At 29.9% G+C, this 15,114-nt stretch overlaps 4 protein-coding genes across 4 annotated transcripts; 3 read left to right on the top strand and 1 right to left on the bottom strand.

Moving 5' to 3' along the window:
* Window positions 1-5: 5 nt before the first annotated feature.
* Window positions 6-834, bottom strand: LOC115876788. Its single transcript, XM_030892723.1, has 3 exons — window positions 649-834; window positions 368-595; window positions 6-300 (listed from the first exon to the last, which is right to left on the bottom strand). The coding sequence occupies exons 1-3, from the start codon at window positions 703-705 to the stop codon at window positions 55-57; spliced, it is 531 nt and encodes a 176-aa protein (XP_030748583.1). The 5' UTR covers window positions 706-834; the 3' UTR covers window positions 6-54.
* A 2,975-nt stretch (window positions 835-3,809) lies between these two features.
* LOC115876790 (peptidoglycan-recognition protein 2-like) lies at window positions 3,810-7,722 on the top strand. Its single transcript, XM_030892725.1, has 4 exons — window positions 3,810-3,944; window positions 4,057-4,277; window positions 5,313-5,424; window positions 6,984-7,722. Exons 1-4 carry the CDS (start codon window positions 3,896-3,898, stop codon window positions 7,163-7,165), a joined length of 564 nt encoding a protein of 187 aa, XP_030748585.1. The 5' UTR covers window positions 3,810-3,895; the 3' UTR covers window positions 7,166-7,722.
* A 494-nt stretch (window positions 7,723-8,216) lies between these two features.
* LOC115876789 (protein tyrosine phosphatase domain-containing protein 1-like) lies at window positions 8,217-12,637 on the top strand. Its single transcript, XM_030892724.1, has 9 exons — window positions 8,217-8,988; window positions 10,333-10,413; window positions 10,478-10,593; window positions 10,774-10,896; window positions 10,954-11,137; window positions 11,198-11,490; window positions 11,664-12,145; window positions 12,197-12,344; window positions 12,398-12,637. Exons 1-9 carry the CDS (start codon window positions 8,789-8,791, stop codon window positions 12,565-12,567), a joined length of 1,797 nt encoding a protein of 598 aa, XP_030748584.1. The 5' UTR covers window positions 8,217-8,788; the 3' UTR covers window positions 12,568-12,637.
* Window positions 12,638-13,188: 551 nt separating this feature from the next.
* Window positions 13,189-15,011, top strand: LOC115876792 (E3 ubiquitin-protein ligase Siah1-like). The gene is made up of 3 exons (XM_030892726.1): window positions 13,189-13,453; window positions 13,759-14,466; window positions 14,529-15,011. Exons 2-3 carry the CDS (start codon window positions 13,784-13,786, stop codon window positions 14,707-14,709), a joined length of 864 nt encoding a protein of 287 aa, XP_030748586.1. The 5' UTR covers window positions 13,189-13,453; window positions 13,759-13,783; the 3' UTR covers window positions 14,710-15,011.
* Window positions 15,012-15,114: the final 103 nt, after the last annotated feature.

The following is a 15,114-nucleotide window of genomic DNA, read 5'->3' on the forward strand; positions in this document are numbered from 1 at the left end:
GACAATTTTTTCGAAATATTTACAAAAATACCTGAGCAAATACTGTTTAGAGTTTTAATACTTAATAATAAAGACCCCTTGCTCTGGATCTTCGGGTTCTTGGTGTTCTACCTTCGGTTTCTGGAAGTAAGGATTCTTTTTCGGGTCCAGATTCAGTTTGTAAAGGCTCTGAGCAGCGTGGCAGTCCACATTGTACCACCAATCGCAAGCAAATTCTTTTTGGTTGAATAATGTACCGTTGGTACATAGAAACGAAGAACCTTGTTCACCTTCCCTACCATCATGACAAATGTGATAAGCCTGATAATAAAAAAAGATATATAATAATATGTTATTTAGTGTTTTTTAAATAAAATAAAGTATTTACCTGGCATCCTGTTTCTATATTAGCGTACATTCCTGGCAAGGCTGGAACATTATGGCACGAGAACCTAGTTTCTGGCACAGAATGGTAAAGGGGATAATCCACTCCAGGTCTTCCAGGAATTTTAGAAAAATCTTGCTTCTGTTCTTTTTCGACGGATTTTGGTATGGGCTGGGCTACCAAATTTTGATGTTCCGCGTTTGGGGTGTAATAGTCATAGTATCCAGCATTCTGGAAAAGGTGTTTCATTTTAAAAACGTTTCAGTGGAATAGTTTAAACTTACGATAGTGATGCTACTGACGAACCCAGCGAGTGTGAGACACAGGAGTTTCAAAATCATCGCAACAATATCGAAAATATTATCTAGAGCAAAAATAACAGTACCGAACCGTTCAATCACGAGAAGTAAAGTACTCGGTAGATTTGAAATCAGAAGCTGGGCACCACTTTAGCTAGCTACTTTCGCTCACTAAAAATTATGTCATAATAAACATGCATATTTGCCCGGTCTTGCTTTAATAATAAATCAACGAATTTTTTCCTAAAATCGCTTGGCCAGTTCTAGCACAAAAACGTTAAATTATATACACAAACTAACACAAGTTAGATAAAAGGGTTTTTCTTCAAACAAATAAGACTTCCTAAGTCCATAAAAAATATAATTCCTAATCACTAAGTTCACATAAGAAAAAAATTTTTTTTTGGTTAATGAAATATTTACATGTGGGCTATAGAACGTAGCAATTATTCGTAAAACGACTTATGCAATATAATCTAGTTAAGGTTTAGATCTAGGACAGACCAGATTGCTGAAAATTGCACAATAAACTATAGAAAAATATCTAAAGGTCGCCATATACTCTACGACAAAATAACAATTATTGAAAATACTGGAAAGAATTTTTATCGTTATTGTCTTATAAATCCATATTCCTGGGATTTTCTTGGTATTTATTATTACTATTATTATTTAAAACTTAATATAATTATTTAATAGTATTGAACAATACAGTATTAAGTAACAAAATTTGAGAAAACAAAGAGTACAATCAAGTGAATGTATTACAACCTGAATCTAAGAGAACTCGAGGTGTTAAAATACTTCATACAATTATTAAATAAATAAATTTCAACTCATTATGTATATAAAGTACTGTAAAATTTACCATATTGATATTATACAGGGCGAGTCTTAAATAACTCCAAATATTTTAGGGATATTATATTTCCACCCCAGAAACATGTCTGTGAGGTTTTTTTCGCGAAAAAAAATTGAAATTCGGGGTTTTTTAAAAAAAATAATTTTTATTTGAAAAACGTAATATCTTTAAAAAAAATTAAAATTTAAGCGAAAAATCATTTTTTTGGTTTTTAATTTTCAAAGTAAAATATCACAGTTATTTTGGACTTTTTTGAAATTTCTTTTTGGACTGATTTGAAAAACGGTAAAGAGAAAATATGTTTCGTTTATGGAGATCTACCAGCTTTGAAAATATTTCCACTTATTTAAGATTCACCCTGTATAATGATCTGTAGCTGTTTATAACTGAAGAGTGGAAATACCAAAGGGGGTAAGTGCCAAAATTATTTTTCGAGATAAATGAGAAAAACACAGTAGAACTGAAACTAATAATTATTTAAAATAAATTATGGTAGTTATTAAAATTGTAAGGTCTACGAACCTTTGACCTTTACTAGATCCTTTTCTTCAAAATATATCTCATTTTTACAGAAAATTCCATTTGTATTAAGTCTGAAATCTTTCACGGTGGAATGCAGACTCAGGAAATGTTTCTTCAAGGTATGTGAGAACTTTGTCCCCAAATATTTCACTTTTTTCTAATTCATATAGAAGAGATATTACTTTAAAATATTTGAAAGTAAATGTTTAAAATTATTGTGTTTGCTTGTATGTTTTACTTTTTAAAATACAAATCTATTTAAAAAATCGAACTGGAAGATATGGAAAACGTAAAATTAACCCTTAAGTTAGTTAGTAGGTTTCCAGTAGTAGTAGGAGGGATAAATAGCTACTTATCATGCTGACATAGTTGAATAATTTCATAGATTGCCGTTCACAGATTATATGCTCCAACCATTTATCTAGAGCATCTAAAATACATTAAAGGAAAAATTCATTAATCACAAATTCCTGTTTCTAATTTTACTCCACAATAAAAAACCTAGGGAAGTGTCAACAGTAAAATTACTGTTTGTATTCTATTCATAATTTTTATTTTTTTTTTTAACTTCGAATCTTACAATTACAAAATATAATCAATTCGGCAACCCCTGTTCAAAAAAAAAGTGTCAGTATTTTAGAATTATTATAGACGAGTAATAATTAATTTTATTTCTGTTCTGAATAAAGTTTTGCCAAGCTCTAAGGCTCTAAGCTTAATAAAAAAATTAAGGATATGCTATTAATTTGTTAGAAGGCAATAATAGCTACATATCGGTCTTTGTATCAAAAACAAAATCAATATAAATTACAAAATTACACCTTTAAATTTTAAATGGCTTCCTATTGATTTTGTCTGTTAATATTGTTTGTTTTAAATAAACAATAAAATTACTGGTAATTTTTTTTATTTTGCCTAGAATATAAATGTACATACAAATTCTTATTATAGAATAGTAGGAAATAGTTCATTTTACTTACCACTTTTCACCTTTAAGAAATATGAAGAATTCAAAAGTTTTTGTAGGCTCTATGATAGTAATAATGATTTAAAAGTAAAATAACTATACAGGGTGTCCCAGAAATAAGTGCAATTATTTTAAGGGGTGGTAGATCTCGATAAAAGAAACATATTTTTTTCTTTATCGTGTTTCAAATAAGTCCAAAATAACTTTAAAAAAATGATTTTTTGCTCAAATTTTGAGAACTAGTGAATCTTTTTTGGATTTTCTTTCTTGTAAATTTAATCTATTACCTATGTTGCCATATTATAAAGAAATTATGTTTTTTAACTAAAAACTAAAAAAAAAATCCAAAAAATTTTTCAAAAAATTTCGAATTTTCAATTTTTTTTGCGAAAAAACCTCATAGGCGTGTTTCTGGGGTTGAACTATACTTCCAGTTAAAATACTTGCATTTCTGGGACACCTTGAATATAATTAGTGGTCATGTTTTGTATTCAGCTTTCTTAACACTCGTCAAAGTAATTTCTATTATACCAAACATAGAATTTCTTTAATTTTAATGAATATCTGCGTAGCTTCAATAGCTTTCATTTTATATTGAAAATAAATCTGAAATACTGGACTTTCCCAGTTGGAAAAAAGCTTCGAAAACACTTCTAAAATTAATTTATTTATATTATTTTTAAATAGTACGCCAATGTCATCAACAAAACGCTAGGGTTATCGCACAACGCATCGAATTGATGCAAAATTAACCTTTATTTATTGTAATCGTAAGACATTAATTTGCATACATTATTTTTTACAGTACGAAGTGGGGAATTACAAACTGAATTTGTTTAAAACATCTTTGCCTGTGAGGAGGACGGTCACAGGTCTTTAAAATGTCTTCCTTGAGTTTTGTGATAGTGAGTGTCCTTAATATTGGCATAGGTATGATTTATTAATAAATATTTATAATATAACACACCCTAAATTATTAAATTTCTTTAATAACAAGTTTTATATTCACAATATCGTTTTCTCCCATTTTCCTGAAATTCAGTTATTGCAACATGCCCAGCCATTTTAAAAAGGGCAGAATGGGGTGCAAGGCCTGCCCTTAGTACATCCCTGCTACGTCAGGAACCAGCACCCTTCGTTTTGGTGCACCATTCAGATACACCTCAGTGTATCAATGAGGTGGCCTGCAAGACGAGACTCCACGGTATCCAGAACTACCACATGGACCAGAAGGGTTGGGACGATATTGGTTATAACTTTATGGTAAGTACACTGAACAAATCTCTGTTTTCTATTCAAAAAATGGCGATAAAGAGACAATGTTTGGCTATATCTTTACACGTTTTCAAAGCTCCTGGAAAAATCAACTCTGTCCAAATTTCAGAATTTTTAGAAATATTTGTGTACTTTTATAATACGTAAAAATTTAAAGGCATATCATATTCGGCAGATAAAAATATGTAATAAATTTGGAAACTTCTTATTTTTTTAAGTTAATCATAAATGTTTCTTCGAAAAAATTATGATAAAACAGTTTCTGTTGAATTGGTACAAAAACATATCAAATTTATTATTTCAGTCTAATAACTATTTAGTCAACATATGTTTAATTTGTGTCAATGATGACAGGTATTGAGAATTTCGATTCCAAATATCTCGAGAACCATATTATTCATAGCGACTTTTACCAAGAGACCTTTTCTCAGTAGTTTTATACAGGTACGGATGAAAAGTTATTACTCTTCAAATCAGTTAAAAATATGTAGGTGGCGCCCTCTACAAGTAGGAGTCATATTGACTTCAAAATCAAATTCTCTCGTCAAAAAACTCCCAGACACCAATTTTCATGCAAATATCGGCGTTAGTTCATAAATAGTTTAAAAAAAAATCGAGATAAAAATAAAACTTTTACACCCTGTATCTCCGAAACTAAGCATTTTAGGAAAAACAATTATACGAACTTTTTTACATATTTTTATCTTTAGAAAATGCTGCCGAAGTTTCCGGAATACAATTCGGAGCACCCTGTAGATAAATAATTTGTAATAATATTCTACGATATCTATTTCGCAAAGAATAACATTCAAATATTTGACCAGGCATTTTATCAATAGGTACAATAAAATACTCATCGTATGGTTTGGTTCTAGGAAAACTCAATTAATTCTAAACAGAATTAAAAACTTATCAGTAAATGCATTTAGTAACATTACTCGACAGTGATATCTGTACGATTTAATAGTTTCAAAGAAAACTATTTGTAACAGTTAATTGTATTAATATCAGGTATATATTTAGATTGGAGGAGATGGCACAATTTTTGAAGGTCGGGGATGGGGTCTTACTGGAGCACATGCCGTAAAATACAACAGCCTCAGCATCGGAATATGTCTTCTGGGTAATTTTCAAGGTAAATATCTCATATCGTCGGCTTTTTGACGAAAAGGCGTATCTCGATTTTTGGCGATTTTGAGATATCAACGTCATGACATGCCCAACGGGTCATATTTTAATATAGCGAATTTGCGCATCTCAGTATTGTACCTTTTTCATTTTATATTCGTTTATAAATTTGCCCCATCTCAAATACTACAATTCTTCGTTATGACGAAGAGACGTATGTTGAGATAAGGCTCTTTGTTATATCAATTGTTATACCAATTGTTATACTACAAGACAGATGGAATTTCAGATAGGCCCTTTTGTTTTAAGTTATGAAAATGCATGCGAGAGAAAATCACACCATTCTACCTAATTATTTTCTGATGGTTGCTTGGGACAAAATAAAACTTCTATCGTGGCAGCAGCTCTCTTTTACAGTGTGATTTTGAGTCAGTTTTTGCCAAAAACTAACAATGGCTTTTTTTGTTTTGAATGAGCTAGACTCTGCACATAGCTGTATCGGGTATGCAAAATATTGTCTGAGAATAAATGGTCGAAGGAAAATTGATCGAAAGTAAAACAACAAAACGAAAATTGAACTAATGGAAAATTTCCCGAAATCATAATTTCCCTAAGAACACTTTAGCGAACCAAAAACTTGCCTGAAAAATACAATAATTTTCATCCTGTCATGCCTTTGGGAATTTTTGGAAAATTTTATTTATTGAGCCCATTGAGCCTATCATCATCCAGCATAAACCCGTAGAATGGAAGTCGAATTTGTTATCATTGAACAGGGAAAACAGAAACTGTTACTCCACAGTTATTTCTATGAAAAAGGCACGAATGAAGAAACATGTTTTGTTTTTGTTTAGTTTCGTTTTTATTAAATGGACCGTGTGTTTAAATGCCCTGTATTAATGCCCTCAATTAACTAAAAATATATTAGTTAAAAAATGTATTTTTGTATAAAAAACAATATTATTAAAATAAGCTAGATAAGAGTATTTTAATTGATTACTGTCTTTGCTTCTGGAATGAAAATTGTCTTTGTTTTCAGTTGATCTAATCCAACGTGAATAAAAGTATTTAAAAATATTTGTTTCTGATTTTTTGGTGATTTTCAGATTTTTTCTTGTATGTATGTATTGTATTTTCTTGTATGTATTCCATAATGTGAATACTGTATTATTTTTTTCCTTATTAAGAACACTTTACCATCATTTTTAAATTTATTTTATATGGGCGTACGTATACTATTCGTTCGGAAATAAATTTATTATTATTATAACAAAAAGGCCCTATCTCAATTAAACAACTATAAATAAATTATTTATTAGAATTTACGCTCAATTTATCTTCAGAACGTTTCCTCAATGTATCCGTTTAAGTGTTAATACAAAAACACTATTAAAAAATTAAAGACTTTACATTTATAGGCAAAATAAAGTAAGTGATTTTCTTTAAATTGCTCTCCTGAAAAGTAGCAAAAATCGAGATACGCCTTTTCGTCAAAGAGCCGACGATATGATATAAAATAATAACAAATAATTTATTGTACTGATTTTTTTTCTTATATTTATATAGAAACTAATCCTTCTGCCGCACAGTTGATGGCCCTTGAAAGCTTGATTGAATGTGGTGTCAAAGAAGAAAAAATTCATGGTCAATATCGCCTTATGGGACATCGACAAGTGTCAGCAACTGCCTGCCCTGGTAACAAACTTTTCAGAGTTTTGTCACATATGCCAAACTTTGTTCGAACTTAATACGTATATACAGGGCGAGCCTTAAATAAGTGAAATATTTTTAGGGCTGGTAGATTTCAATAAAAGAAACATATTTTCTCTTTACAGTTCAAATAATTCCAAAATAACCAAGTTGTTTTACTTTAAAAATAAAAAAAATATTTTTTTTTTCTGTAAATTTTGAGAACCACTGGATCTTTTCTGGATTTTCTTTCTTCTAAATTTAATCTACAACCTATGTTGCCATATTATCGAGATATTATGTAAATATGCTACCCCTAGAAATATTTGCATTTATTTGGGACTCACTTTGTATTTCAATGAATCAATGAAATTATTAATTTTAAGTATTATTCTTTTAAAAAATGATGTCTGTGATTAAAACAAAACTCATAAAATTAAGAAAATTCTGTGATGGGAGGCTTGAATATCTAACCCAAATTTTTGTTAGAATAAAAACATACAAATATAATTTAGTTAAATTCAGATAGATACTGTAGTTCTAGTTTTTATTACATATTTGTAGAAAAATTTAGAGACTGTTTTTCTTGTGATGCCAAATATAATTTGATAAAATATATGAGAGTATTTTTTTCCTTCCTAACATCTAAATATCAAAATTAGATGTTAGGATATTAGTTAGATATTTTTAGTGAACTTATTAACAAAATTTGTTGTGGATGTTTACACTTTGTTATGGATTATACAAGGTGACTTGCAAATCAGTGCAAATATTTTTAGAGCTGGTAGATCTCGATAAAAGAAACATATTTTCTCTTTACCGTTTTTCAAATAAGTCCCTAGTTATTTTACTTTGAAAATTTGAAAATAAAATCATTTTATGCTTACATTTTGAGAACCACTGGATATTTTCTGGGTTTTCTTTCTTGTATATTTAACCTACTACCTATGTTGCCATATTATCAAGAAATTATGTTATTTAACTAAAAGAAATCTAAATTTTTTTTCAAAAAATTCCAAATTTTGGAAAAAAAATTCGCGAAAAAACCTCATAATCGTGTTTCTGGTGTTAAAATATACTACCCCTAAAATATTTGCACTTATCTGTTTCATAGACTCTCCCTGTAGAAGAAATAATTTAACTAATACTAAAATTTTCTACTATTTATAGTACATTTCATGTAGATTTAGAATACAACAACCTATAAAAGCTTTAGGATACCATAAGTAATGTTTATATTGATTTTGTGATATCTCCCTAAAAAATCAACGGATTTGTGGCTATATTTATAATAGTTCTGTTTTTCGTAGGCGGTCTTTTTAAGCCCTGAAGAGAATAATTTTCAGCCCTGAAAATACGTTAAGCAACCCTTCAGGTTTCCTGTTATTACAATCAGCTCCATAATATAGAGTTCTAAAGGAAATTATAGCGTCCTTGTGAAATGAACTGACGCAATGCGCACGTATTTTTATTTTTTCTAAATGAAAACAAACTCCCACTTTCCATAGCGTGTTCTTTTAAATGAAACTATCGAATAAATATAGGCATGCGCCACTAACTCCAAAGAAAGTTCCCCGTCCGTGTAAGCCCGTTTCCCTTAAGGGTAGTTTAAATAAATTTCCCTGCGAACAAGAATCATACACGGTCCTCCAAATGTATACTACGTATACGTAATCCAAGACATGAACGTGAATGATTTGAAAAGCAACAGCAATGTGGAAACGGTACAGGCCAACTATAACAAGCTCTCGGATCATATCAGGAGGCTTACGCCCCACGGGATACAGTGCAGTATTTTTTGCGGGGGGGTCAATTGTAAATACGAAACCCCCGAGAATTGGAAGCCAGACAGTTTAGCTATCCAGGGAATATATTCTCATTGGTAAGAAGCGTCGGAAAGAAATCTTAAATCATTTTACACGCGACCTCAACAGGTCCTCCGAATAGCTTTACATATAAAGTAGGAACCGTGCTTCTGTTTCATAGACTTTTTTGTTGGGAACATGTTAGATAGCTAACGAAATTTTAATGACCAGTTGTCGACTTGTTGCTGTGATTGTTTTTATCGCCAGCAGTAAAAATAGGTGGATTTATGTTAAATCATCGCAAAAAAGGGTTTACGTGACCGTTAAATTACTTTTACTTTTTATTTTTCAATGTAAATAATGCCAACACCTCATTAATAAAACGTATTTTCGTGTGTATGTGCTTTTCTCACACATAGAGTCTATTTTTAAATCAGTTTCATTCAAATATATTACTCTTTTTTATATTAATATCTATTTTGTGTCTCTAAAAATATTAATTTCTGATAACAGTCCTCTAACAACGACTTTTATTATGTCATTTTGTACTTATAGTGTCTGGTTGAGCCATATTTTTTATTTTGTTCAACTTGAGCGGCTTCGTAGAAATGTTTTATTTAAATTAATATTACTTATAATTAAGAACTAAGAAAAGTCCATCTACTAAAAAAAGCTTTTAATAAACCGATTTATAAAAAAAGTACAAAAATTAATTTCTTTTTCACAGGTCATCAAAAACAAGAAGTATAAACATGAAAGGGTGTATCTTATTTATGTTTTGTCGTATAAGTTCATTATTAATGATTTGTTTATATTATAAGAAAGTGTAATTTGTTAATTGATAATTTCAACTTTTAAATATATGTAGCTGCCTCTAACTACTGCAATATTTATTATCCAGTAATTTTAACATTTGAAATTTAAACCAAATTGTGGAATTTGTGTACTATTTTTAATTTAAGTCACAGATGGATTAATATACAATAAAATACGTGCATTTCAGGAATGGGACCAAACAAAGACCATAGTCATGGCTACAAGCTAATTATTATTAAAACTTAATCAATACAGATCTTAAAACGTTCAGAAATGTTTTTGATACCCTAATATATATTTAAGGTTTTTTTTATTATTATGATTTATGATGCGTTTATACTGAAAGCAATCAAATGTTTTGTTAATAATTGAAGAAGTACGTGTGTTATAATGTCCTCACACACAATATATTGATTATTTCTAAAACTGTTTTTTCAATCAATCAATGTATACCACTATAACATAAGAGATATAAATTGTTATTGTTAAATAAATTATATGCTTGTGCTTCGTCGTGAAAAAGTATTTCTCTGCTTACATTTACCTATTTTTCTTATAAAAGCTTATTTTTATGGGAACAAAGGATAAAGTAAAATTATTTTTAGGGTAACTGATGATATTTTAGCAATGGCACGTCCTAGTACCATGGTAATAATTCAAAAAAATGTCATACAACAATTTGAAAGGTACCGAATTAATTAATAGTTCTTTGTTCTGACAAAGTAGCATTTTCAAATGAGTTAATTTCAGTTTGGGTATTAAATCGATAATTAATTTACAATGCCCGAGAGAACACTCCAGTTGTGGACAGCCTTTGGAAAGTTCTGGCTATTCATACGACCCTAATATATTTATGGAACAAAATAGTAGGTATTTACGAAAAAGTTCACGCCAAATGCTTTTATCGATTTGTTATTATTTTTTATTTACAACACTTAAAATGTAGGTGATGTTTGACATGGTACATTGTTTGTTTAACAAAAAGTAACTCATTTGGCATTTTAAATTACCAAAAATATATTTAAAGCTAAATTTACTTTTTATAGTATATTATTACAATTTTGCCTGGAAAGATTATGGAGATGCAACACTGGAAGGTCTCTTAAATATGGTTAAAGTGGTAGCTTTTGCTTTAACTGAAGGCAGAGTAGCAATCCACTGTCATGCAGGTAAATTTTAAATATACACGTACGATTTCTGCTTAAAAATAAATTATTTGTTTATAGGATTGGGTAGAACAGGTGTTCTTATATCGTGTTACTTGGTTTTCTCTCTAAGAGTTACTGCTAACGAAGCTATTCGCTTTGTAAGGTTTAAAAGACCAGGGTCAGTCCAGACCAGAGGACAAATCCTTTGTGTTCGCCACTTTGCACAATTTATATTGCCCCAAACCATTAGCTATTATATCAAGTATCTACTTAGAAACATACAATTATACCTTCTTGCAGACATAAATATATTTGCTTTTAGAGAAAACGCTTCGAAGGATAAATATATGAACGAATTTACGTTGCACAGATTTTTAAAAAGGCAAAGAGTGGTGCTGCATGGTTACGAAGAAAGAAATTTTAAGTATCTTCCAAAGATTGTGTATGTTACTTGCGAGAGACTTTTAAAATTATGCGCTTGTTCAGATGCCGCTGATTATCAACACAAAAATATGCCTTTTACTACAGATTTTTATACCGAAAGAGTTTACAATGGCATGAAAAGGCATGAAAGTAGTTATAGTATAGCAAGTATTCCTAGTCCGAATACTGAAAGTAAGTATAAATTAGATTAAATTTAAAACATCAAAATTAAAAAAAAAAAAATTAAAATTTATTATGCAACTAGCAATACACATATTAATTTAGTTCGGCCGCATTCCGCCAGAGGTCTTATTTAAAATTATAAAATTATTCAAATATAATAATTCTGATATAATATTTTACAGCAATTTTTCTGAACGTACAAAGTGAATCACCGTCTCCATCAAGCCCAAATAAATCAGAGAATGGTGATTTAACAGATTCCTTTTCTGATATCAGTACATTAGATGGAGATGAGATCAGCGAAGAACTTTTACTGGAGAATCGCTGTTTTCAAGAACTGGAAACGCAAAAAAGTTTTGCACAAGATCATAACAATGAAGATATGATTATACACGATGTTCAAGAAGTTGTTAACGTACTTATGACTGATTATAGCAAGTCAGACAACGACTATAAAAAGAAAGTGCGATCCTATGAAAATGAAATAAATTGCTCTCAAGTTGGTTGGTTAAAATTAGCTCTTGAGACAGACTTAAGCATCCTAGCTGCTTTACTTTTTGAGTGGTTTGAAGGATTAAAGTTTCCTGTGCTTAAATTAGAGCATTATGAACAAATTGTTGTTTTATATAAACAAACAGAGACATGCTTTCAAAAGTTTGGACTTGTAAGCTCATGGTATTTACTTATTGCTATAACTAGTTGATATAAATTTTAGGAAGAATCTTATTTGATTGAATACTTGCTTAGTTTTCTATCAAGGTTACAACCTATAGGCAAAACAGTTCTTGAAAATATGTTAAAGAGATTTATAGCAGCATTATCTAAACAAAGTGTTGTAATTAATGATAATATTGTTCCCTCAGGTTTGCTGGCATAATATATTTTTGTTAAATCTTTAATATATAAATTGTTCTAGAAAAAGGATTTAAAAGAATGGGAGATGGTACTCTGACATGCGCTTTAAAGCTATTTGAGGATCTTTATGAATTGATTGAAAATCATCATAAGCAAAGAACATCTTTATTAACTGTTGAGGAAAAAGGTTCAGATAACGAACACGATGAGTTGGACATTGGCTTCCAATAAAATTATTTTTATATATTTAATTCCATATATTTATACTTATTTTGCATCTTGGCGATTGAAACAAGTTTTCTTTAAATAAAAATGTGTTTTATTTGACTTAGCTATTTAGTAGAATACTAATTAGTACTAATAAACTAAAACAGAATTATAAGGACACTAAACGATTATTTTAATTAAAAAACAAAGTTAATTTGCGCATAAAGTTTCAGCAGAAATTGTGCAGGTGGCGCTACATGTTAAATTATCTTTTCTCTTGATTTTTTCTAATTATTATCAAAGAAAAGCCTATTAAATTATTAAGAATCACATTATTTCTTTAATTATATTCGAATAAATATTTATCTTAATTAATAATAACATATCTAGTCTTGCCAAAATAGTTCAAATTAAAGGCATTTTAGATGGAATGTCAAGTAAGAGTATTATAAGTCTTTCTTTTAAAAATAAAGCTTAGTAAATATTCTTAAAATAATTTTATTTATATTTTACATTACTGGCAGTAGAAATAATAAAATGAATTAATATTATTTGTATTTTTTATTTTAAATATTAAATCAATAAATTGTTAGACAACCAGATATACTTGTGACTTTGACGTCTTAGAAGAGATGCGCATTAGTTTATCCAGAAACATGCACTTTTCTGTCGCATAGGTTTGTCAATTTGACGTTCTAGAGTTTTTGTGGTGAACAAATTAGTAAAAAAGGCGATAATAGAGCCTTAAATATATTTTTTATAAACATTTTTGTACAAGACTTTACAGTATGATCAACAGACCTAACGTCCACAGGCGAAAAATCAAATTTCGTTCTGATTACATCGATTTATAACCATCATTTATTTCATAAATTTGCATATCGAAAATATTACATAAATAAAAATAAAGGTAGGTAAACAAAGCAGTTGAGTTTATTCTACAGGACAAACGTATTAGAAAGCGCAATTCCCTCTTTTTAAATGATTTTTTTCTAAGCTCTATTGGCCAAGAGTTCTATTATTATGATGTGACAAAAAGCATTTTTTTTAAGATCATGACATTTACCTTTGTCAATATTTATATTTTTCAAAGTGCTTTTTAAAATCCTTTAACATAATCTCAAATGTATATTATAAAGAATTCATAATAATACAAGTTTTGTAGTAGTCACAAGTGTCTTGTGAAGAAATGCCTAAAAGTTAATTCTGTTTTAGAGATTCCATCATTGAGCCTCTTGCAATGGCCCAAGTAGTCGGGCAGAAGCGCCGTGGAATAACCAGTGGCGATACATCGTCGGGGAACTCCACTCAACTTCCCACATTAGCCTCTGCCGCAGGTGCATTAACTGACGAATTAGCTGCTCTATTCGAATGTCCAGTATGCTTCGAAATAGTCCTACCTCCTATAATGCAGTGTCAAGTGGGTCATTTAGTTTGTGCCAGTTGCCGGCCGAAATTATCATGTTGTCCAACTTGCCGGGGTACCTTGGGTAATATTAGGAACTTAGCTATGGAAAAGGTAGCCAATAATTTGATGTTCCCGTGCAAGCACAAGTCCACCGGCTGTAGAATGTCTTTAGGACTGAATGAAAAAGCAGAGCATGAAGAAATTTGTGAATACCGCCCTTATAGTTGTCCCTGTCCAGGAGCTTCCTGTTCGTGGCAGGGACAATTAGATAAAGTTATGGTCCACTTGCAACATTCCCATAAGAATATCACCACCTTAAATGGAGAAGACATTGTGTTTTTAGCGACGGAAATCAATTTAGCTGGAGCAGTGGACTGGGTCATGATGCAAAGCTGTTTTGGGCACCATTTCATGCTGGTTTTAGAAAAACAAGAAAAAACTGATGGCCACACTCAGTTTTTTGCGATTGTTCAATTAATTGGCTCCAGAAAGCAAGCCGAGAGATTTGCCTACAGGTATTACATGTTACTTATTTCTATTTTAGAATGTTTAAAATATATTTGAATATTACTTGTAGATTGGAATTAAATGGTAACAGACGACGTCTTATATGGGAAGCAATGCCGCGTTCGAGTCACGAAGGTGTTGCCTCAGCTATAATGGGTTCAGATTGTTTGGTATTTGATAATTCTATCGCCCAGCATTTTGCAGATAATGGGAATTTAGGTATTAATGTTACCATTTCTTTAGTTTGCTAAATAATTTTAACATCAAATTCGTTTTATTTTTTATTAACTTGAAACCAATTAGTAACTTTCTTTGAATTATTTCTGGAAGTTATTGTTTAGTTTCAAGTATTCACTTGTATAATTTTGTTAGATACTGACTGGTAAGATTTTACATTTTCTATGTATCGATTATGTCCTTGCAAAATAAGTTATTCCTATGTACTGTTTCCTCGTTTTTGGATATTTCATTTAAAGGCATAAAATATTTATGTTTGAAATGGGAAGGATATCTTTTGTATATATTTGAGAAAAAATAAATAATGCATTAAAAATATATATATATATATATATATATATATATATATATATATATATATATATATATATATATATATATATATATATATATATATATATATATATATATATATATAT

The sequence above is a fragment of the Sitophilus oryzae genome, unplaced genomic scaffold, assembly GCF_002938485.1.
Source record: "Sitophilus oryzae breed Bouriz unplaced genomic scaffold, Soryzae_2.0 scaffold_1440_pilon_pilon, whole genome shotgun sequence".
Lineage (NCBI taxonomy): Eukaryota > Metazoa > Arthropoda > Insecta > Coleoptera > Curculionidae > Sitophilus > Sitophilus oryzae.

Bases quoted from the DNA above. Each gene is read 5' to 3' on its own strand.
- LOC115876788 (XM_030892723.1), bottom strand. From the start codon at position 705: ATGATTTTGAAACTCCTGTGTCTCACACTCGCTGGGTTCGTCAGTAGC. The intron at 596-648 runs GTAAGTTTAAAC...CACCTTTTCCAG, and splicing joins TCGTCAGTAGCATCACTATC to AATGCTGGATACTATGACTA. The intron at 301-367 runs GTAAATACTTTA...TTTTATTATCAG, and splicing joins ATATAGAAACAGGATGCCAG to GCTTATCACATTTGTCATGA.
- LOC115876790 (XM_030892725.1), top strand. From the start codon at position 3,896: ATGTCTTCCTTGAGTTTTGTGATAGTGAGTGTCCTTAATATTGGCATA. The intron at 3,945-4,056 runs GTATGATTTATT...CCTGAAATTCAG, and splicing joins TGTCCTTAATATTGGCATAG to TTATTGCAACATGCCCAGCC. The intron at 5,425-6,983 runs GTAAATATCTCA...ATATTTATATAG, and splicing joins TCTTCTGGGTAATTTTCAAG to AAACTAATCCTTCTGCCGCA.
- LOC115876789 (XM_030892724.1), top strand. From the start codon at position 8,789: ATGAACGTGAATGATTTGAAAAGCAACAGCAATGTGGAAACGGTACAG. The intron at 10,414-10,477 runs GTACCGAATTAA...AGTTAATTTCAG, and splicing joins GTCATACAACAATTTGAAAG to TTTGGGTATTAAATCGATAA. The intron at 11,491-11,663 runs GTAAGTATAAAT...AATATTTTACAG, and splicing joins TCCTAGTCCGAATACTGAAA to CAATTTTTCTGAACGTACAA.
- LOC115876792 (XM_030892726.1), top strand. From the start codon at position 13,784: ATGGCCCAAGTAGTCGGGCAGAAGCGCCGTGGAATAACCAGTGGCGAT. The intron at 14,467-14,528 runs GTATTACATGTT...TATTACTTGTAG, and splicing joins GCCGAGAGATTTGCCTACAG to ATTGGAATTAAATGGTAACA.